Source organism: Vipera berus, assembly GCF_964194415.1.
Source record: "Vipera berus genome assembly, chromosome: 2".
NCBI classification, from domain to species: Eukaryota; Metazoa; Chordata; class Lepidosauria; order Squamata; family Viperidae; genus Vipera; species Vipera berus.
The window spans coordinates 187,989,319-188,014,242 of record NC_138203.1 but is presented as its reverse complement, the minus strand read 5'-3'; the positions used below and the strand labels follow the sequence as shown (position 1 = coordinate 188,014,242).

The 24,924-nt window shown below is 37.6% G+C and overlaps 1 protein-coding gene across 5 annotated transcripts in view; it reads right to left on the bottom strand.

Moving 5' to 3' along the window:
• TENM2 (teneurin transmembrane protein 2) overlaps positions 1-24,924 on the bottom strand; it is a gene marked incomplete at its 5' end in the record, with an annotated part of 970,964 nt that overhangs the window by 218,076 nt on the left and 727,964 nt on the right. For all 5 annotated transcript variants that reach the window (XM_081316730.1, XM_081316731.1, XM_081316732.1 and 2 more), the window contains one exon: positions 17,697-17,819. In XM_081316730.1, coding sequence (XP_081172856.1) covers positions 17,697-17,819 — 123 coding nt within the window. The remainder of the gene's footprint in view (positions 1-17,696; positions 17,820-24,924) is intronic.

The following is a 24,924-nucleotide window of genomic DNA, read 5'->3' as shown; positions in this document are numbered from 1 at the left end:
AAGCCATTTAAACATACTGTACTGCCAAAGTCTTTATATGGCAAGAGAATGCTTTGGCTGAACACTCTTAATATTTGAATACGTTTTTAATAAGCTGTGTCTTTTTTTTAAAAAAAAAAATCTAGGTTAATGGGCCTTCAGTAATATCAGAATATAAAAGACAAGGAAGGGTAAAAAAACAGTAGAGTACACTGGCTTCAAATGGAATAAATGGGATTAATGCAATGTCAAACAATACAGTATGCCTGTGTAACTACTCCAGAAGCATAAAATGAAAATTCAGAATGAAACAATGAATAATGGACCTTTCTATTTATTTACTACTTTTTCCCCCCTAAGCACACAATCTTGTAGACAACAAGAAACCAAGCAATACAATCTGGTACCTTCAATAATACAGAGTTGGTAAAAACAGAATAGAATAACATATATCTATGTGTATTCAGTATCAGATAGTTCATATCAAGCTTCGTATCTCAGTAAAAGTAAAGGTTTTCCCTATTCAGTTGTGTCTAACTCTAGAGGGACAGTGCTTTGTTTCTTAGCTGAGGGAGCCAGCATTGTCCAAAGATACTTTTTGTAGTCATGTGGCCACCATGACTATATGCCAAGGGGCACGGAACACTGTTACTTTCTCAGTGAAGTGGTACCTATTTTTCTAGTCGCCTTTGCATGCTTTCGAACTGCTAAGTTGGCAGGAATGGGAGCTCATCCCAACATGCAGTGCTTGGGTCTCAAACCTGGGCTGTCAGCTTCCCAGATGATAAGCTCAGTGTCTTTAAGAGCTGAGCTATCACACCTCCACATATCAGTAAAACCAACTTAGCTAATTTCCATAATATAATTTACTTGCTATGAATGCTTCTATATTTAACTAATCAATTGACTGAACTATTTAATAGATTACAGATGGAGAGTATTGCCTAAATCCTCATGTAGCAAGGGTTTCAGTTTTTCCCTTGCTATGTCTCCTTCAGGTTTACTGCCCACAAAATTACTTAGAAAAGATTTGGTAGTTGAAGGTTTACTGTGGAGGTTTCATTTCTTAGCCTCTCTCCATTTGTGCCTTGAAAAATGGACTATGAGGGCAGGCCTTTTTTTTAAGGGATGCACTTTTCTAAGGACTACATTCTGTTGACTATGGAGGTCTCCCCTGCATATTAAAATACCTCAGGCACTCCTTCCCAGTTAATAAAGATTGCTTATTCTCATCTTGGTCACCCCCATGTATACAATGCTCAGATATTAAATTTAACTTCCCTTCTCCATATATTATCTGGATATTATCTGCATGTTTAATTCTATCTGCATGCCACTCATTCAAACATTACACAGAAGCGTGGACATCTAAAATTGGATTGGCACATCTCCTTTGGGACTGGTCTCTGTTATCTGGTTGCTGTGTCTGTACCTGTTATGCAATTATGAAATAACTGTAAAGGAGCTGTTTTATTCACATTTCAAAGGAAACACTCACTTATCCACCTACTGAGTGGTTTTCCTTGGAAGAAAAATTCTTTCACACACACACACACACACACACAAACAAACAAACACACACACACACAAACACACACACCAAACCTACTTTCTTGCCGGATCTTCAACAATGCTTATCTTATGGCTGCATCTGGGCTGCACAAATCCATCAAAAGGTACCAAAAAAAGGGTGAAAAATTGACTGGACAGAGCATCCAGGAAGTACAAGGAATGTCACAACATGTGATCTGTTAGAGGAGCGGTGGCAACTTTTCCAATAGTTGATGATGTTGGATGGAAATAAAAATTCATTCTGCGAAACCATCAGTTATTACCTTACAGCATCGTGTGGTAGAGCTATACACACGGCAGCACTGCACAGGCCCACTCTGGGTGAATATTAAGGGAACACTGTCAAAGCTGTACACTTTATGCTAATATTTCTACTCAGCTTGGGGAAAGATGGGGTGGGGAGAGGATGTATGGCAGAATGTGTCCAGAATTTATCCTCCTGTGTCCTGGTCAGCTATGCTTCCTTTTCTCTGAAAACTGAGTATATGTATGTTCTCTCTGCACCTCAGGTTTCAGCAATGCTGACTATGTTTTTTTTCTGATTGTCATTCTCACCATTAGGTTTGCACATTATATTATCTCACTTACAAAGAACTGCTTCCTCTGTCAGCTGATTTTGTATTGGCTTGTTTGAGGTAATAAATGTTCAACTCCCTTATCAGCTGAAGGGGATGGCATTTAATCCTCTAATCCTCTCCCCCCCAAAGCACTGTTGACATGCATGTACTTGCTGGTATGCTATGTACAAGATTGTTTTCTGGAAGGAATACCAACATTCCACAAATGTTCCGGTAATGACTTTGATCATGCTGTTCATTTTCTGTTTCTGAGGCATCAATGGTAGATGTCCTTTTTCCTCTTGGTTCTGTCAGTACCCACTATCCAGGAAGAGAGGTGTTAGGGATTCCCTTAAACTAATCTGCCAAAGTCCTATAAGGTCTCTATTTTCCATCACTCAGAGAATTTGGTGGAAGGAAACTAGCTGCTTTATATTCCTTCTGTTGTGTCTCTGGCAGTCTCTGCCTGCTCAGGAGAAAGAGTCACTTAATCACCCACAAAAGGTAATCAGCAATTTTCAAGACACATCCCTTGTAATCCCTTGTAATCAGCCAATATTTAGAAGATTCCTCAGAACAGAGATAGTTGTCTAGTCATTCCACTGTGTTTCTTGTTCCTTTCTCCTGTTGAACTCCATTGCTAAATGTTTAGTAGCTCTTCTTATAATTGTGCTTGTTAACTGAAGGCCAGAAATATAAAATTTCTTTCTTTTCTTTTTCCCTTCCCTTCCCTTCCCTTCCCTTCCCTTCCCTTCCCTTCCCTTCCAATACCTTCTTCATTTTTTTATGCTTCATCAATCAATATTTCTTTAAGCAGGTATCATCATATTTTTAATGTGATGGGGAAAAACAACAGCCGGGTGCTTTATTTAAATTAGTGATTTGAAACAGTGTTCTAACTGCAGTCCAAATGTATGTGAATCCTAACATTCAAGTGGAAATACTGCTAATAAATTTGATGGTAATGACAATTATTTCAGTTTACGGTATATTTATATTCTAACTTTCTGTTCAGAGTATAGATAAATGAAAGTATCCTGAGAGACTAACAAATACAATATATGTCTTGAGTGCAATAACTAGGATTTGCAAAATTAATCAAGTTTGTTCTCAATTTCCTTATCTGCATATTTCATGAGCATGAACTACCCTGCAGGGAAGTTAATAGGAAGGTCTCTGAAGAACTTAGCACGGATATAAAAAAGTGCTCCTTCTAGAAAAAAAAACAACCACTTTAAATGCAGTTATACACACAAAATGTTGAAAGCTGTTTAGGATATATTGTTATCACCCAGTTGTTGACTTGTAGTTATTAATTTGCATGGAAGTATTTTTAAATAATAGGTTAATTATATGAATTAAGTTAAAAATCTTTATTAATAATGTTAAATTTAATACTTTTGAAGTAAATTTAAATTATATGCATTTAAGAAAGGTGGATGAAATGTGATTACACATACAGCATAGCTAGGAATAAATATTATTTTAAAACAACATTTATAGGAATAGAAATGGGCATAGGGATACAAAGCCACATTGATCAAAATCAATTTTGAAAATTAGCAAAATTCAACAACTGAACTATTGTTCCTCCTGCAAAATAAACAGAATTTGAGCTCCTATCAGAGACATGACAAAATTTAACAAAAGTTAGATACCTTCACTACATAAATTATCATTAGTGATTATTCTGCATGACTTATGTTATTTCTAGTATATAAAAGTGAATATCGAGTATTTTCCAAGACAATAAACTTGATCCCATTTATTCTGATCCAGTACAGTCAACACAGGGATTATTTGAACCTTTAGAAAGTCTCTGCAGACTTGTATTTTATTGTCTATTAGACAGTGTAGTTGATAGCCTATTGTATATTGTCTAACACATGATAAAGTTTGGGGCTGCCAATAAATTCTACTGATAGTACTCGGTATGGCTCGGCTGATTTTTCTCTATTGTAACTTAAAAAATAGGACTATTGAAGTTACTTTCACATGAAAATTATGGAAATATCTCCTCAAAGTTCTACTACTCAATCACTTTCTTAGATTCTATCTTTCTGTTTCTTTTGATTCAAATTCAAAATAGTACAACATATTCCAGATATTTAAAGGTATTAAAATTACATGTACATGGGACTGACATTCTGGGAGGAGGTTTACCTCTACAACTTAAAAACATGCATGAAAACTATAATACACACTTGCTAGATCACTCTAAAATGTTGTGGAATTCTGCAAGTTGAATCAATTGGTTGTGGAATATTCACAGGTAGAGCACAACCCAATCAAATGAAACTTGCTTATTTTAATTTTTGTATTTTTTACTATTGAATGGGATTTTTTTAATATATTATATGCTTTTACAGCTTAAGGTGCTTCTTGGTTACAAATATGAACTAAACTGATTAATGTGAAGTGTCTACAGTCACATGATGACAATGGTACATATACTGCTTATATCCTTTTTTCTTACTGATTCTTGTCTATGAGAACCATCAGTACTGACATGCTGAAAGAGAAAAGTAAGAAAATATACTGCGTGAAATCTAAGATTACCAACTGAAATCATAAACCATCTCAAAATATGACAAGGGAATTCCAGATCACTAGAAGTATTAATTAGAAAATATATTTCAGTTTGTCCAAGATATTGAGAAAAATGTTTGACAGATCAATTTACAAATCTCAATTTCACTGTACTTATTGCAGTAATTTAACAACTCTGGTTAGCTAAACAAAACCAAAGAAAACCTTATAAATAATACCCACAAGAGAAGGGACTGTTAAAATGATGGGTACAATTACATAACTGAAGCCCTGTTTCTTTCTGTTTCATTACAAAGAGATGAAGCTTCAGTCATGTCATTGCTCCATCAACTTTACTTTTTTAAAACCAATGGACATCTTTGATATAGTCTGCCAGGGTTGTATTCTAGATCCAAGGTCCAAAGCATCCTGGAAAAAAAACAATGGAAATGCTTAAAAATGTATTGAGTTGCCTAGGATGTAACCAGAGTCAAGCTGGTCTAGAGGGATCTTTGTGAGAGTCAAGTAAATAGGCAACCGTTCTTAGGACAAATGAGTTAATTGTATAAATAGGCAGTTTCAAGGTTATGAAACATACAGCAAAGAGGCTACTGAAGCCTGACAGGAAGAAGAGGCCACATATTTGAACTGTTGGGGATATAAGAGTGAATTTCCATTCTTACTCTGACAGATGGCAAATTTGTGCTTTTTTATGGCTTCATTCCAGTATATGATAAAGATTCTCATCTATCCATAGTGAACTGTGCCAGGTTCAAACCAAGCAAATAACACAATCCATATCAAGCTGAGAGTCCTAGAATTTCTGCCGACTTTTACCAGTTAGAGTCTTTGTTTACTTTGTAGTAATTTTTTTTTCAACATTACATTACAGTACACAATGGTGGTGATAGAGGAAGAAATACAAGTTTTATATACTGTATATCCAGTGGCAGGATTCAGCCAGTTCGCACCAGTTTGGCAGAACCGGTAGCTAATTTTTTGTGGCCCAGGCCCAGAATGGATTTCCGGAAGTGGCATCCACACAGAGAACTGGTTGTTCACATATTTGAATCCCACCACTGTGTATATCCTATAGACACAGATAGATAAAAGTTTGCATTCTAGTCATAGCACAGCGAGAAATAAAATGGTTGAAGCCTCTGGAGATGATATTCTTGAATCATGACATCTCAAAATAGGCACAGCAGGTGTTGCAAATGATTAATCACTGTATCTCTAACATTGCTAAATAAATAGGAAATATTTGTGGGGGGAAACATAAGTTTAATCACCGCTAATGTACATAAATTTCAGTTTCCTAAATGTGATGATTTAGCAGTATAGTTCTTTCTCCCTTTCATTAAATTAGCAGTTTTCTGGATGAGTCATATAAGTGGGAGTGAGCAACTCGTGAGGTTTTTGAAGAAGGCCTGCACCTGCATATCACTAATCAGCCATTCTTAAAATGGGATGGCTTGAAAAATCAGTCCATTTCAACCTATAACTTGGTTTATATAGCAGTTTCAGTGCTGGGATGGGCAGCCCTAGCATCAGGCCACTACAGCCTAACATCAACTTCTCTACAGTTTTCACTTGTCCTCAGTTCAGCTCTGCATCTTCTGCCATTAGTTCTACCCCTTGTCTAGTTGTGTAAGAAATACACTGGCACATTGCTAACCTTTCTCCCTAAGTAGGCAGTTCTTTCTGTCTCCATTGGAAACATGAAAAGAAAAAAAGAAAAAGGATTTTAAATGAAACCAGAGATTATTTGCATTTACAATAAGTAGAAAAAGCCTTTCTAAACCTTGCCATCCTTTCACTCACCACTAAATTAGTTTCTTGGGGTCTCAGATCCTGAACTTCTTTGAGGGCTCAGATCTTTCTGTATTCTATCTATCTATCTATCTATCTATCTATCTATCTATCTATCTATCTATCTATCTATCTATCTATCTATCTATCTATCTATCATCTATCTATCTATCTATCTATCTATCTATCTATCTATCTATCATCTCACTGTTGGTGATGTCAAGGCAGCATACATACTGTATCTAATGACTCTGCATCCTGTTTTTTCCACATTAGTAATTCTGTGAGGTGGTTTGGGCTTAAGAGAAAAACCTGGACCAAGTTTACCTAGCCAGCTCTTGTGCCTAATGAAGGACTGGAAATCAACTTTCACTATAACTACTTTAATTGGAAAGTCAATTCTCCTTTAGTCTTACCAGCTTTCCTGTTTGCTAATGATGTTTTAAGCCTAATTGTCTCCCTCCCCCCCCCGTTTTATGATAGATCAGATCTCCATAACAGCCATTTTATGAAGCTACTTGAAACACTCTCAAACTTCCAACTGGCTTCATCAGGATATGCCAATGACATTTCAAAATAGCTATAAGCAAAAATTAAAGGTTCCCCCCCCCCAAAAAAAGGAAGCTCAGTACTTTGGTATAATATCCATGTGGCACAGTTTCAAAATGCTACAAGTTACTTGAAGCTTGCTTTACTAAAAGCACTTCACAGTTTTTATTTTGTTTTCACGAAACTATATGAAGGAGATTTGGAATGCGTATTTGTTCCTATCTGGGGAAACATTTTGAACTCAAGCATGTATTTAGCCACCTGTAAGTAAAAATGATCTCCATTATTCCTTTTAGACGATTGTTATTTACCTTGTACAAATTATTGTTTTGCAGTTTGCAGTGCAAAGTGGATTTCCTGTGTATGCCAATTGAGAAGGGAAGAGGTCAAAAGCCTTCATTCATATCTTCCCCATTGCATTTTTTTAAAGAAAATCACACAGCACAGACCACAACAACATAAGTATATCTCAGACAGGCCAACTAATGTAGTCATTATCAAAGAACAAAATGAAGGATGCAACAAGTAATATTTTCTTTTCATAGAAACTCATGATAGCAATCATTATAGACATTTAATAGGCTTACATTGGTATTTCATACAGTAGACTTAACTCTTAGTTTATCTCTTATCAGCCTTTTGAGATAAGCCTGGACAGAAAACAAACTCCACAAAGCCTATTGAACCCTGTTGTTGTACAGTATATTGAATGTTGAAAGCCTAAGTTTTTCTTATACCCAGCCTCTGCAAACTTAGCAACTTTAAGACTGTGGCTAGTTGGTTGAAGAATTCTGGGAGTTAAAGTCCACAAGTCTTAAAGATGTAAAGTTTGGAGACCCCTGTCTTATACCAAAGAGAATCAAAGCAGGACAGTCTTTCTCTCCTCTGCTTCCCTTCAGGTTTAAGCTGATGTGTCTGCAACAGACATGCAGTTTTTCTTTAGGTGCATTTCTGATTTCCTCTGCAGCTACTTTCTTCTCATCCTTGTTCTGTGAGAGAATATTCTTTTGATTACATTCATCCCACATTGCTTTAATCCCTCTTGTTTTTCATACAACCTACCCAGTCCCCCATGTCTCTATTTCTTGAACAACAAACTGACTTCTTATTTGCTGAATCCAAGAGATTCCAATTACAGTGGTATTGCTATGAAAATTAAAAGCAACATGGCTACTACCGATAAGTGTGAAAAAAATAACACAAAGGCATACACTTGTATAAAATAAAAAGAAGTTGGTAACAACAGACTAATTTTGTCTATTCAGTTTTATATGATACAAAATACACTGTTAGGGATAATGAGACAATCAAATTAATTAATTGCAATCAATGAACTGTAATCAGAAACTAGCACTGCCCTACTATAGATAACACTTGACTTTCTTCATAAAAATAAGATATCACTTTGTTTTGTAGAAAACTATTATAGCACAGATAATATATTATAGTCAGCAAGACACAATTCTTCTGAACAAAATAAATAAGCTATCTGACGTAAAAATATCAAACGGAAAAAAAGCAGTAGCAAAATTTCTGCTTAGAAATTAAGGCCAAATTATTAATATTTATTGAAAGCATTTTTAATCTATTTTCTAAAAAAGGGCAGCCTTCTCAACTTGAATGTCCTCCATATGTAGCACTTAATTCTTTGAATTCCAGAACCACTAAGATTATTGGATGAAAATCCTGCAGGTTACACATCTGTAGACCATCAATGATAAGGAAAGTAGGTTACCAAGTGCCTTAAAAATTATATATGCATCCATACAATATGCTCTCAATAAGAAACATTTACAGATTCTTTTAGATGGTTATTACTGTCAGGAAAAGTTCAGAAACTCCTGCAGTAAACACAGGGTATGCTAGTTTTGAACAGTGTTGTTGTTGTTGTTGTTGTTAGCTGCGAAGTTGTGTCCGACCCATCGCAAACTCATGGACAACTTTCCTCCAGGCCTTCCTGTCCTCTACCATCTTCTGGAGTCCATATAGGCTCACGCCTACTGCTTCAGTGACTCCATCCAGCCACCTCACTCTCTGTCGTCCCCTTCTTCTCCTGCCCTCAACCTTTCCCAGCATTAGGCTCTTCTCCAGTGAGTCCTTCCTTCAATTAGGTGGCCAAAGTATTTGAGTTTCAACTTCAGGATCTGACCTTCTAAAGAGCAGTCAGGGTTGATCTCTAGGACTGACCGGTTTGATCGCCTTGCAGTCCAAGGGACTCGCAGGAGTCTTCTCCAGCACCATAGTTCAAAGGCCTCAATTCTTTGGCGCTTAGCCTTTCTTATGGTCCAACTTTCACTGCCATACATTGCAACTGGGAAGACCATAGCCTTGACTATACACACTTTTGTTGACAGGGTGATGTCTCTGCTTTTTAGTGTACTGTCTAGATTTGCCATGGCTTTCCTCCCCAGGAGCAAGTGTATTTTAATTTCTTGGCTACAGTCCCCATCTGCAGTGATCTTGGAGCCCAGGAAAATAAAATCTGTCACTACCTCCATTTCTTCCCCATCTATTTGCCAGGAATTGAGAGGGCCAGATGCCATGATCTTGGTTTTCTTAATGTTAAGTTTCAAGCCAACTTTTGCACTCTTCTTCACCCACAACAAGAGGCTCTTTAGTTCTTCTTCACTTTCTGCCATTAGAGTGGTATCATCTGCATATCTTAGGTTGTTGATATTTCTTCCGGCAATCTTAATTCCAACTTTTCATTCATCTAGCCCTGCCTTTCTCATGATGTGCTCTGCATATAAGTTAAATAGGCAGGGCGATAGTATACAGCCTTGCTGGACTCCTTTATCAATTTTGAACCAATCAGTGGTTCCATGTCCAGTTCTCACTATTGCTTCTTGACCCGCATATAGGTTTCTCAAGAGACAAATGAGATGGTCTGGTACTCCCATCTCTTTAAGAACTTGCCACAGTTTGTTATGATCCACACAATCAAAGGCTTTAGCATAGTCAATGAAGCAGAAATAGATGTTTTTCTAGAACTCCCTAGCTTTCTCCATGATCAGCATATGTTGGCAGTTTGATCTCTAGTTCCTCTGCCTCTTTGAAATCCTGCCTGTACTTCTGGTAGTTCTCGATCCACATACTGCTGGAGTCTAGCTTGCAGGATTTTAAGCATAACTTTACTAGCATGTGAAATAAGTGCAATGGTGCGATAGTTTGAACATTCTTTGGCACTGCCTTTCTTTGGAATTGGAATATAAATTGATCTTTTCCAATCTTGTGGCCACTGTTGAGTTTTCCAAATTTGCTGGCAAATTGAATGTAGCACTTTTACTGCATCGTCTTTTAAGATTTTGAATAGCTCAGCTGGAATACTGTCACCTCCACTAGCTTTGTTGTTGCTCAGCTTTTCTAAGGCCCACTTCACTTCTCATTCTAGGATGTCTGGCTCAAGGTCAGTGACCACCTCATTGTCGTTAAAAGGGATGTTAAGCTCATTCTTGTACAGTTTTTCTGTGTAATTTTGCCACTTCTTCTTTATCATGCCCATTTTTGCATGAAATGTTCCCTTCATCTCTCCAATTTTTTTGAAGAGTTCTCTGGTCCTCCCTATTCTATTGTTTTCTTCTATTTCTTTGCACTGTTCATTTAAGAAGGCATTCTTATCTCTTCTAGCTATTCTTTGGAATTCTGCATTTAATTGGGCGTATCTTTCTTTTTCTCCCTTGCCTTTTGCTTCCCTCCTTTCCTCAGCTATTTGCAAAACTTCCTCAGACAGCCATTTTGCTTTCTTGTATTTCTTTTTCTTTGGAATGGTTTTAGTTGCTACCTCTTGTACAATGTTACGAACCTCTGTCCATAGTTCTTCAGGCACTCTGTCTATCAAATCTAATTCCTTAAATCTATTTGTCACCTCTACTGTATATTCAACAGGGATATGATTTAACTCATACCTGAATGGTCTAGTGCTTTTCCCTACTTTCTTCAGTTTAAGCCTAAATTTTGCAACGAGAAGCTCATGGTCTGAGCCACAGTCAGCTCCTGGTCTTGTTTTTACTGACTGTATAGAGCTTCTCCATCTTTGGCTGCAGAGCACATAGTCAATCTGATTTCTGTGTTGACTGTCTGGTGATGTCCATGTGTAGAGCTGTCTCTTGGTTTGTTGGAAAAGAGTGTTTGCTATGACCATCGTATTCTCTTGACAAAATTCTATCAGCCTGTGCCCTGCTTCATTTTGTACTGCAAGGCCAAACTTGCCTGTTATTTCAGTTATCTTTTGGCTTCCTGCTTTAGCATTCCAATCCCCCATGATGATAAGGACATCATTTTTTGGTGTTAGTTCTATAAGGTGCTGTAAGGCTTCATAGAACCGGTCAATTTCATCCTCTTCAGCACCGGTGGTTGGGGCATAGACTTGGACTACTGTGATATTGAATGGTTTAACTTGGATTCGAACTGAGATCATTCTGTCATTTTGAGGATTGTATCCCAGTATTGCTTTTCCTACTCTTTTATTGACTATGAAGGCTACTCCATTTCTTCTGAGGGATTCTTGCCCGCACTAGTATACCTGATGGTCATCTGAATTAAATTCACCCATTTCTGTCCATTTTAGTTCGCTGATTCCTAAGATGTCGATGTTCAGTCTTTTCATCTCCTTTCACCACGTCCAGCTTTCCTTGATTCATGGATCTTACATTCCAGGTTCCTATGGAGAAAAAATCTTTACAGCATTGGACTTTCCTTTCACCACCAGATACATCCACAGCTGAGCATCCTTTTGGCTTTGGCCCCGTTGCTTCATTCTTTCTGGTGCTACTAGTACTAGCCCTCTGCTCTTCCCCAGTAGCGCATTGGATGCCTTCCGACCTGAGGGGCTCATCTTCCAGCGTCATATCTTTTTTCCTTTTGGTACTGTCCATGGGGTTTTCATGGCAAAGATACTGGAGTGGGTTGCCATTTCCTTCTCCAGTGGATCACGTTTTGTCAGAACTCTCTGCTACAACCTGTCCATCTTGGGTGGCCCTGCACGGCATAGCTCATAGCTTCATTGAATTACGCAAGCCCCTTCGCCATGACAAGGCAGTAATCCATGAAGGGGTTTCAACATTGGGCTTTGTCTAACAAAATGAAATTCAACATAGATAAAAATTAGGTTTTACACTTAGGCTAGAAAAATCAACTGTATAGGTACAGACTAGGTGAAACCTGGCTTAATGCCAGTGATGTGAGAGGAACCTTGGAGTCCTAGTGGACAAGCATTTAAATATTAGCCAACAATGTGCCAAAATATTAGCCAAAAAAGTCTATTCAATCCTAGGCTGCAATTAATACAGGGATAGAATCAAGATCATGTAAAGTGCTAGTACCACTTTACAAACCCTTAGTAAGACCACATTTGGAATACTGCATCCAGTTCTGGTCATCAGAATATAAAAAAAAAAGATGTTGAGTCTGGAAAGAGTGCAAAAAAGAGCAACAAGAATGATTAGGGAGCTGGAGGCTAAAACATATGAAGAATGGTATGAGGAACTGGCTATATCTCGTCTAGAGAAAAGAAGAACAAGGTGAGACATTATAGCAGTATTCCGATATTTGAGGAGCTCTGACAAGGGAGCAAACTACTTTCCAAAGCACCAAAAGGCAAGCCAAGAAACAATAGATGGAAACTAACCAAGGAGAGAAGCAACCTAAAACTAAGGAGAAATTTCCTAATGGTGAGAGACGTTGGAATAACTTGCTTTCAAAAGTTGTGGGTGCTCCATCACTGGAGGCTTTCAAAAAGAAACTGGATAGCCATTTGTCTGAAATGGTATAGGGTCTCCTGCTTGAACAGGGGGTTGGACTAGAAGACCACCTAGATTCTATTCTATTCTATTCTATTCTATTCTATTCTATTCTATTCTATTCTATTCTATTCTATTCTATTCTATTCTATTCTATTCTATTCTATTCTATTCTATTCTATACACAACTTTATACAATATAAAGTTAATGCAACATGAATGAAGAAAACAAATGCTCTTTGCAAGCCAAAAGTAATATACTAATATAACAATATGGATTAATAACTGTAATCTTGAAAGCATAGTGCTCAAAAATTCAGGAGCCTGATCACTTTTCAGTCTCACATGAATTCATATTTTGCTCTGCATTTTTATGTACTCTAAAATGTAATTTACTCAATAAATCATTTAATAAGATGAAGCATCCCACAAAATATTGTGTATATTGATTGAAAGTAATCTAAAAACAGGACTAAATATACTGAGTTGGCAAATGAAGTAGATTTACAGGATTTGAAATGTTATGGGTTTCTATTTTATGTTTCATAAAAACAGTAGGAGAAGGGCTCTCATCCAGGCATAACGTTGATTTGATTGTAGATTAGTACAGGGCTTTTCAACCAGTGGTATGGGTACCACCTGTGGTACATTGGCATCTGGCAGATGGTACGTGAGCATCCTAGAAAAGTGGTAGCGGGGGAGGGGAATGAGCTGAACCGCACAAGCCTGAGTGAGAGATGGCCCGAACTGCAGGGCTGTCAGAGCTCAGCAAAATCACCAGGATCAGTGCTTCTTTGGGGCTGTCAGGGCTCAGTGGAAGTGCCAGGATCAGCACCAGGCTCCAGCTGGAGCTCAGCGCTGATCCTGGTGCTTCTGAGCCCAGAAAAAGGGACCAATCCGGTGGAATGATGCAGCATCTCCAGAGTCTTGTGATTTACATTCAGATGCTTGGCAACTGATTCATATTTATGATGGTCAGAGTGTCCCAGGGTCATGTGAAGTGACTGAAACCTGCTGCAACCACTCAGCAGATGGCGGGGGAATAAAAACCAAACTCTTCTCCACCCCACCCCCACTGCCAATACTCAACAGAAATGCTCACAACAATGAAAACCTCAGACTGGAGGAAGAGCGCCGCCAGGCAGGCAGGCAAGTGTCTTGCTCGGCTGTGGCTTGGGGGGCACTTTTTTCAGTGCCATTGTAACTTTGAACAGTCACTAAGTGAACTGTTGTAAGACGAGGACTACCTGTACTTCATCACTTTTTTTCCTTTTTTGGCGGGAGGCAAGTTTTTGACACCTTGCTAGGCAACTGATGGTACTTGGATATTGCCATATCCTCAAAGTGGTACAATGGGCGAAAAGGTTGAAAAGCCCTGGATTAATACATAGATTAGTACGTAATGTGAATCTAATGTAGTTATCAAATTTTAAGTAAAATAAACCATGGTTATATGTGACATTTAAAACCAAATAACTCAGTATTTTTCTGGCTTATTCTCTAAATGCTTGCATCTTACATTTCCATTTATGTTTTTATAATACCTTTATTTTCAATATAAATTGAAGATAGCATGTTAACACTTTTTAGGAAGATATGTGTGAAATACTGGACATTTTTAGAAATTAAGTGATCTTGGCATCAAAACTGTGAACTAGAAAGGTTTCCTGTGGATGTTGCCAATGTATGTTGCCTGCTGTCATCTGATGCATTTATGAAATTGCTTATGGATTTACAGAAACAAGAACAAAAAAAGAGACATTTTTAAAATAATTATTTTAAAACAATTAATCTCTTTTAATTTGTTTTAACGTTTGTATTGACTTTTTTTTACATGCCCTGTAAACCGCCCTGAGTCCTTCGGGAAAGGGCGGTATATAAATCTAAATAAAATAAATAAATAAATAAAAATAAACCTAAAAATGAGCTTTAAATATATTTTTGAAAATATGCACTCTTCCTGTTGATTATTCTCATTTGGTTATTTGGAGACCTGTAGTTTTTTTTTTAAAAAAATGTTCTATTGATTTTTTTACAGTAACAATCCTTGAGTTTAGACAACAGTCAGAATATTTCTTTTCCTTCAGACACTTTTTAATCTTATGGCTGGCCCAGTATGTATTCTTTCTTTGTTCCCACCAACTGTCTTCTGAGGGTTATTAAAGTTCAAGGGAACAGATTATTCTTTGTTTCTGGGTGTCTTGCCAATTTCTGAGTCAGTGTTGTTAATGTTCTATGCTCTAGTTCTCCACTAGGTGTCAGTAATTGTTTATTTTCAGACAAAAAATATTATCATTTATTATTATTTTTATAGTTTCATCAAAACCCTTTAAGGTATAATTTTAGCAGTTATTTTTTGATTTCTAGATTTATCCAGACTGTAGTATTTAACTTTGATTTCAGTATATTTCTTTCCCCCTTAAAGGTTAATTCACCACTTCCTTCTATGAGGGAGTGCAGGGTGTAGTCCCCTCCCTTGACTATCAGAGGTCTTCTTACTTTGTTACTTTGGGGATCTTGCCCAAGGACTTAGTTACAAAGTAGAGGAAAGAAGACCGATACTCTCACCAGTTCCAAGCACGCTGTTCACTGTTGTTTTGGTTCAGGTTCTTGGACTTCGGCTGCAAGTAGCTTGGGCTAGATGCTGGTGTGCAGCTAGCCTTTCTCCTGTTGGGTTAGAGGGCTTCCCCTGGATCGAATGGTATGACTGCCGTCATTCCGTGATCATCAGGGCACACCTCTTCCTTCGTCGTCTCTCCAGGGTGACTTCAGACCCATTTAGGGTACCCTGGCAGGGCAAAATCAGCCATGGGGTGCAGAGCTCCACAATCCCGCAGCCATATGCTATGGTGCAAAACCCAGACGTCTTGAGACCTGTACTTTTCACTTTTCACTTGGGAACCACATTTAGAAACCAGTTCTGAATAGTTTACAAATGTCTGCATAGTAATACTAATGCCAAAACTTGTCAAGACTGCAAACCACACAAAGATTTGAAACATCAATTAAAATAAATGTCAGATTTGTTGGTTCTTTGTATTTCCCTCTCTGATTCTTATAGATGCATCAACATTTTTTCTAACCAGAACTTCCCAGGTTATATAGAGAAATGCAAACACAATGTAAGGCAAAATTACTTTCCTATTTCAGATATTTCCTTTCCCCAAAGTTTACTTGTTCATTCCTCACTTATATATAGCCATACAACTCACAGAACATGATTTTGGGTGACTACAGTGAAAACAAATCATAAAACATATGATCTTATGTTCTTATTTAAAAAGGACTAGAAGAAAGTATCTTTGGTGTTACATACTCAACCCATAGCTATCTCAACACATTTCTGCTTCCCTGAGATCTGTTGGCATAGCAACAATTTCAGGTATTCCTAGGAGCTACCAAACATGGGCCATTCTTACCTGTGGGGAAATGATGAGCAGGTCCCAAAGCCAGAAATGGCCTGTCTCCTGAGTCCTGCTAGATATAATTCCTGTTTCATACCAATCCCAAGGGATAATATATAGTTTACTCATGCATAAATTATGGTTGTGTATGTATACATACATACACACAGGTTAACATATTATATTTATTCATATTTTCTGTTTTTAATTTACTGTTTTTCAATATGATATCCCATAGCTAAATGTGCACACCTAATTGGATTGTTCCATTCTGCATGACATTCTGCAAAAATCAGCTTTATTGCACAGGGACATATTTTTAAGGTAAACATATGGGTGTGCCTCCCTATTATTATTTTAACAAAACTAGCTTCTGGACATTTCCTCCTCCTGGGTTCTCTCAGTTATGACAGGTCATTCTGCCCAGCCAAAGAAAGCAAAGTCTGAAATAGTTGATGGGCCTAAAACTTGACAGAAGGCATCTTAAAAACTGCTATTCTGGTAATATTAGCCTTAAATAAATTGAAGCAAGAAAAAAAAAAGCAGCAACTTTTCACACTTTCTTCTGCCACCATGTCCACACTTTTGGGACCTGTTTTTTTTAACCACTGCACAACTGAGGTATATGGATTCCATTATAATATTTTCCCAAGCCTTTATTTACACTACTACTTAGTGAAATGACACAAACTGTTTATATTCAGAAGGTCCGAAATCCATAATCTTTGCCAAATACTTGTTTCCTCTCTTTTTCTCCTTCCCCTCTAAAAAAAGCTCAAGCATCTTTAGCATCAGCAATAGGCAGAAGTTCAACATATGACGTGTCTTTCAGCCTTGTTCACTCTGAATGAAATTTCTGTTGCACAACTGCCGTATCAACTCTTTTAAAATCAACCAAGTGTTGATCCATTGGTTGTGACAGGAATTGGTTGATCAGATTGTCGCCCAAACTGATGTCCCAAGTTGAGAGAGAATGACTGGTTCAGCTTTCATGCCTAAGGTGGCACTAGAACTCACAATCTCATAGTTTCTACTTTGGAACCTTAACCACTAAGCCAACTAATAACATTTCCATTTATTTAAAAGTCCTTATATAGTTTTAAAAATAAAAAAAAAATCTACAATTTCATTTGAAAAGTGCTGATTGGTTAAAAAAAAGAGATTATTCTGCTTTCTTGCAAAATCCTTGCTTTTTTAGTTTTCACATAAGGATGAAGGAAAGGAAGACATAATCTCTTTCTTTTAAAAGGAGGCATAGGTAAACTGGACTTGGTTAATGTGAAAAGATCTTCTGAATCTCTCTGTTGGAAGACAGTATTCAAAATAAGGCTCTTATTCAAACTATTACAATTAAGCAGGCTTGTAGCCAAACTTGCCCTGAAAATAATCTACCCAACCAGGAAAACTTCACAAGCAAGAACTGTTGCAATCAAATCCTTCAAATGACTAGGTTTCTATTTCTAATGTAATTGTTTTAAATTTAAGTTGCAATGCAGGGACAATTGATTTTAGGTTTCAGAGTTTTTTTAAGAGCAAAAGATGCAGCTCGTCCTCACCTTTACCTCCAGATGGCATGGTTGCTACATCTTCAGAACCTGGCAAGCCTGTCCTTATTCCATTGTTAAAGGTGTGTCCATCTGCTGGTTGTAGCTGCCAATTTAGCCCAAGCATATGCATTGCTGAAAGACACAGAAAGCCAGGAAAAAAATAAACATACAAGGCATTTATTATTGAAGTTGAGAGGGAAAAGGTAACCTCTTTAAATGGACATCTCCTCCTAGACACAGAGACACCCACACACATTTTACATTTCTTGAATTACTACACAAGGGAGTAAAAAAAATATTAGACAACACATATACACATGTGTCACTTTCTTATAACATTAAAATTAATTGCATCTTTCTTAATTGCCTGCTAGGAAGAATTGACTCAGAACAATTATTTCTTTTTCTTTTGGTCTACAAAGATTGCAGTACTATATATGCCTTGCTAGAGATCAGTTTCTCTAAGTCACAGGTGTCAAATTCATGACATCATGTGACGTGTCACAACGTATTGCGACTTTTTCCCTATTGCCGGCAATTGGGTGGGTGTGGTTTTGGTGTGCCACATCCAGCCCATGGGCTGGCAGTTTGACACCCCTGCTCTAAGTGGATTTACTGCTGAATAAACAAGACCAGGCATATGCTAGAAAGCTAAGAGTTGCCTAGACTTAAACGTGTGAAGTAAACAGTCTCTGTTTTTATCATATCCAGACTTAAATTTAACATATTTCAATAGCACTATGAAAAAACATTTGTCTTTTAAGCAAAAGTTGTTTCGTGACAGGGTTGTTATGTTTATGGGGGGGAAAAGTCAGGAAATCAACTTATGTGAAAAATAGCTGTGGCAGTAACTTAATTGTTTTTAAGAATTGAAAATGATAAGTTATAGTGGGACATACTTTTTTAGTAGTAGCCTTGCATTTATTTTGTTCAATTCTATTGCGTGTTCAGTAGATCTTACAGTATTTTTAAGCCTTTTGAAAACATAAAGAACTACTTTTACCTTTCTAAAAGAAGTGAGTAATGTGTCCTCTGTATATCATTTCAGTTCACATCCTTGCTGTTGTTTGTTTTCCAACAAAATCAGGCTAGTCTTTGGATACGGTGTGAACTCACCCTGGAGTATATGACTCAGCCACAATTTTTTCTGTGATAGCATATTTTTGTATACAACCTCTTCCTTTAAATGTTTTTAAATGCATATCAGAGGAGTGCATATTAGATGAATTGTTTAACAACACAAAATCAAAATTTATTAATATTAAAATCGATCAACAAGAGTTTGAATCCTTAGATGTCCATGTGACACTTCATATTTAGAACTGCCCTTGGTTTCAATTTAAGTTGTAATTGCAATTTTCTTTTCTTTTCTGCCTAAAGTGATTTGTCTGGACTGCATTTTGCTTCTTTATTTACAACAGGGGTCTTCAAACCTGGCCCTTCTATGACTTGTGGACCTCAACTCCTGGCTGAGGAATTCTGGGAGTTGAAGTCCACAAGTCATAAAAGGGCCAAGTCTGAAGACCTCTGATTTACACTGTGTTTATTTAAACTCCAGAAAGCTGCTTATAGAAAACCATAGGTGAGATTACTTATAACTTGCATATATGTACGTATGCATACATAAAGACAGATTTCATGGCGAAAATCCCTATGATTGATAAACTTGAGCAGGAAATAAAAGATACATTCTGTAATACCAAGATGATCATATTCTGGGCTGCAAAATATACTGTAGAATTCCCTTGCTAAAAATTCCCTCTTCTGGCTTCTTTTACATGTAATCTTCTCCCAAACTGGACTGGTGCTCCATCCATGTCTCTCTGCTGATATCAAGCTTGCATAGATTTCTGCATTATAACCCGAACCTTTACTTCAAAGAATTCTCTGGAGACAGTTTTCCAGTGTTTTCCCCAGAGATAGAGTGTGTGTTGTTTCCTACTGGTGAACTTCCTATCTTTCTGCTCTGCTGCATTACTGCTCCCTCTGAAACCAAGGTACAACCAAGGCAAAAAAGTATGCCTTCGCAATATCTTTTTTTTTAGCTGCTCAGTTGCTCTGAAGGCTGGCTGCTGCATCAGTAGCTATTTTCTTTTCCTTTTACTACAAAATCTAGGGAAGGAACGGTGATGATATACTGTAAGTGAGATATCAGCTTGCTGCTATTTTTTACACCCACTGACTGGCAAGCCAGAGGAGAGAGAGCAGACAACATTTATGTTATTATTATTTTTATTACATATATTTTTAAATTCCTTTATTAGTGTTGTAAATAATAAAAGGTGGCACACCTGACATTCCTTCCTTCTCCTATTTTCCCCACAATGACAATCCTGTGAGGCAATTTAGCCTGAGAGGGAGCGACTGGCCCAAAGTCACCCAGCTGACTTCCATGCCTGATGCAGGACTAGAACTCATAGTCTCCTGGTTTCTAGCCTGGTGCCTTAACCATTGGAACCAATCTGGCTCAAAATGAGCAAGGATGGAGGAACAGTAGGAGCAGCAGAACAATATTACCATATTACAATGAGAAATTAAACCAGTGCCTGGGTGGAACAGCCCTCTGATATACTTCCCTGGGACAGCAGAAGACAATAGTTCTGACATTTGCTCTCAGTTCTTTTCCCCATACTGTTACCTGCCTAGAAGAAAAGAGGTGAGCCTGAGAAGTTGACTAAGTCTCTCTACATTAGAGCAAAGTGCATACACAGAGCCTGAATCCCTGAGAACTGTCTGATATTTTATTTTTGAAAACTCACAGAAGAACTGACCTTCCAGTATATCAAAATCTACAGCTTGAGATTCATGCCTCATTATTTAGATGCACAATTAAAGTCAGACTTATTGTCTCTATTGTAATTAAATGGTCTTTGAATTACTGAGCCCACATACTGAGCTTGCAAGTACTTCACAAGAGCCATCATCACTTAAAGTCATATTGTCACCACCACCAGCACTTGGTTATAATCAGTTACATACTAAATAGTTCTATTAAAATTCACATTTATGTCTTGCAAGGGATCAAATAGTTGTAGACCGGAAAACAGAAACACAATCGGTTAATTTTTCAGAGGAATGTCTCCAGACTCTTTGATTTAAATATGGCAGAGCTCACAAGTGAAATAAATTTGGAGGCCTCACCTTCAATGGTATTTATGCCTAAGTTCAGGAAGAACACAATTCATCACCCCGGACAAGACCTTCTCAAGAGAGAATGGAATAGCAGGGTCAGGATAAAAGGCCAGCTGAACACAGGGTAGTGAAACCAGTCCAGGCCTGACATCTTTACCTTCCATCCTGTCTAGGAGAATCAGTCATGTTCAAAAATATGAATACCACAGTGGCAAAATGGCTACCTGATGAAATTTCCTAATAATGTTGGAGTAAGTAAATCCTTCAATAAAAAGAGCTACACCTGGTCTGAGAAGAGGTGCTGGAAATCAAATAGACCACAATGAAGATAGTCAAACTGAATTTCATTTCAGCAGCTCCTGCTGTTGACTAGCCACACAACTGCAGAGGCACTAAGCAATAATAAAAGGAGATCCTCAGGAAACAAGAGATCATGTCCTTTCACACAGAGAGGTCACTGGAGCTTTGTGGGGCATCACTAAACTGTTCTCACACAAAAGTGCCTGGTAAAGGATGAACAGCCAATCAATAATTATTAGATGAAATATGTGGAGTGACATACATGTCTGCTTGTGTAAACAGAGTAGCCAGCAACATGTTGTGTTGACAGAGAGGGTTACCAAGAGCTGATTCCTCCCCCCCTCATCCTTTTAAGGATCAGCACTGTCAGCATATAACAAGAGCAGAAATTACACACTTTTCATCTCAAAGGAAAAGAGATAAATCTGTCATTGTCCAAGTGGCTCAGGAGATACTAGATTTTTATTTTTATGGATAACAAAATGAAGCAGTTCAATCAAATCCGCATTTCGATAATAGACAAACATAAAATACAATCTGAAAAAATTATACCCATTTCAGTAATAGCACTGAAACACATAAGACCTATAAAGTAATTAAAAACTAGGACTGTAAACAAAATATATAATGTTAAAACAGTAAGATCGCTCCATAAAAATTAATACCAAGACTACAGACTAAAAGCATGGAGGAGGAGCTGCTCTGAAGTGCACCAAAAGGATATAAAAAGATAAATATAGAAAGAAGGGTTCTCAGTAAATTGTATAACAAAACAGTTTTACATGATGGGTTCAAAACATCTTTCTAAAAAAGAACTAATGAGACACCAAAGGGAAAAAAACATAATTGGAGCTACAAGTAATTGCAAACTATACAAAGAATGTTTAAATGGTGAAAATGTTGCTCAATATATTGCTGCTAAGTGGCTAAAATATTTTGTTAAACATTAGGACTGAAATAAATGAATGCTGTTATTTTTCAAACTTTTTTTTTTTTGCTGTTCAGTAAAACTAATCAGAGTTCAGTTTTGGAGTCTGGAAGCTAACTAGTAAAATCTGTCTTGTCTGTTTGACCTATAAATCCTGACATCTGTTCAGAAGTCTCTTCTCTTAGCTGCCTGTGAAGACTCAAGGACCTTTTAAGGATCAGCAGATTCCTTTAGTATATTCACCGGTCCACATGCCTTCTGAATAGCTTTGAGATGCTTTTATATCACAGTGTAACATACTTGGCTTTGCCCTATTCATCCAGTTCCCAACCATGCAATTGTTTGGATGCTTGGAGCCACCCAAAAGGTCTACAGAATCAAATGTCTGAAAGATTTTGTCATAAACACCTTTTTGCCTGTACCTCAGGCTGATTTTTGTGGGCTTCAGAACCAATTGTGAGAAATCTGCTAGGTATCTGAGTTCTAAAGTTAAATCTTCACACTCATCTGATAACTCAGCACATATTAAGCAAATGGCTCAAGGCCAATTTTAGTTATACTGGGAATGCACAAAGCATAAACATTAAGACTTATACGGCACAGATGATAGTGGTTAAATAGTAATTATATGAGAGTGTACACTGAGTGTACACTGAGAGGTTGTCAATCTAAAGCATGGGTGTCAAATTGCCGGCCTCAGGCCAGATGCATCATAAGGAAACCATGTCCACCACATTGCCGGCAATGGCAAAAAAGTTGTGATACATCGCAACACGTCATGTGATGTTGCGAGTTTGACAACCCTAATCTAAAGGATGCCTTAGTCCATGTCTACAATTAAAAACAAAACATTGGAACTAATTATATTTTGAACTATAATGACAATGCAAGGAAAGCTGCAAATATGTACACATTTATAAGTAAATTCTCTTTCACTATGGAAGATTTGAAATTCAAATACTTTGGTCACCTAATGAGAAGGAAGGACTCACTGGAGAAGAGCCTAATGCTGCGAAAGATTGAGGGCAAGAGAAGAAGGGGATGACAGAGAATGAGGTGGCTGGATGGAGTCACTGAAGCAGTAGGCATGAGCTTAAAGGGACTCCAGAAGATGGTAGAGGACAGGAAGGCCTCGAGGAATGTTGTCCATGGGGTCGCAATGGGTCGGACACTACTTCGCAACTAACAACAACAACATGGAAGATTGTTTCAGAATAAAGATTGCAAATTATTTTACTATGTATTTTATGTCATACTAAGTTTACGTTATATTAAAACATGTCAGTGTTCACTTGTGCTGATAAATTTAAACTGAATTCTACTTCATGTTCAGCCTCAATTTTTCAAAGCATCAAGTAGAGATAGATAAAAGGCAATGGGAAAAGGAATCCTTTCCATTTGACTCTCATCTCTCCATTTCTATTTCTCACAAATGAAAGCAAATATAGATGTCCCAGGATAATGCTGCAAGATCCAGTCTGAATCAGTCACTAGAACCAGAGACTTTCTGTTCCAAACTTTTGGATTTGTGCTGGAGCCCATCCTCAGTGAACTTCTCTCTACATGAATATGTGTTTTGAGCTAATCAATGAATTATATTTATGTGGTGCCTGCCTATTGGTTGATTGGTGTGTTGATGACCGGTGATTGGCTGTTGTTTCCTTGTGCTGCCAAATCCTTGGCTCCTAAGTGCTTGATAAGATGGTGATAAATTACCACATAAATACAATTCATAGTCCAAAGCACATATTTCAGTATTAGAGAAATTCCCTCAGCATTGATTCCAGCACGAATCCAAAAGTTCAGAAGAGTAAACCTCTGGTCCCAGTGACTGACCCAGATTGGATCTTACTACTATTTCTGTCATCAGGTAGGGAGAACAGAAAAAAAGAAAAACATTAGTTCTTCCTTCAATGTATCCATGATAACAGTCATTAGATAAATGGAACACTTAATGACAATAGTGAGAAAAGGAAAGTCCAAATTCCAATCAATTCTATGTATTTTTTTTTAAAAAAAATTGGATTCTCATTTCTTAAACACATAAGCAGACATGGAAACTAGGAACAGAAGCCATTTGGTAATTTGCAATGTAATTTTGCAAAATTGAAGAGATTTTTAGATAACAAATGCAAAAACTGAATTCAAAAATAGGCATTTTATTTATTTATTTATTTATTTATTTATTTATTTATTTATTTATTTATTTATTTATTTCCCCATCAAACAGGGTAGTGTGAATGGAATAAATGAATGTTCAAAGCAGTACATAACTGATACACCCATAAATCTTATTAGTTGTTGTTGTTGTTGTTAGTTGCGAAGTCGTGTCCGACCCATCGCGACCCTATGGACAATGTTCCTCCAGGCCTTCCTGTCCTCTACCATCTTCTGGAGTCCATCTAGGCTCACACCTACTGCTTCAGTGACTCCATCCAGCCACCTCATTCTCTGTCGTCCCCTTCTTCTATTGCCCTCAATCTTTCCCAGCATTAGGCTCTTCTCCAGTGAGTCCTTCCTTCTCATTAGGTGGCCAAAGTATTTGAGTTTTAGCTTCAGGATCTGGCCTTCTAAAGAGCAGTCAGGGTTGATCTCCTCTAGGACTGACCGGTTTGATCGCCTTGCAGTCCAAGGGACTCGCAGGAGTCTTCTCCAGCACCATAGTTCAAAGGCCTCAATTCTTTGGCGCTCAGCCTTTCTGATGGTCCAACTTTCACTGCCATACATTGCAACTGGGAAGACCATAGCCTTGACTATACGCACTTTTGTTGGCAGGGTGATGTCTCTGCTTTTTAGTGTGCTGTCTAGATTTGCCATGGCTTTCCTCCCGAGGAGCAAGCGTCTTTTAATTTCTTGGCTACAGTCCCCATCTGCAGT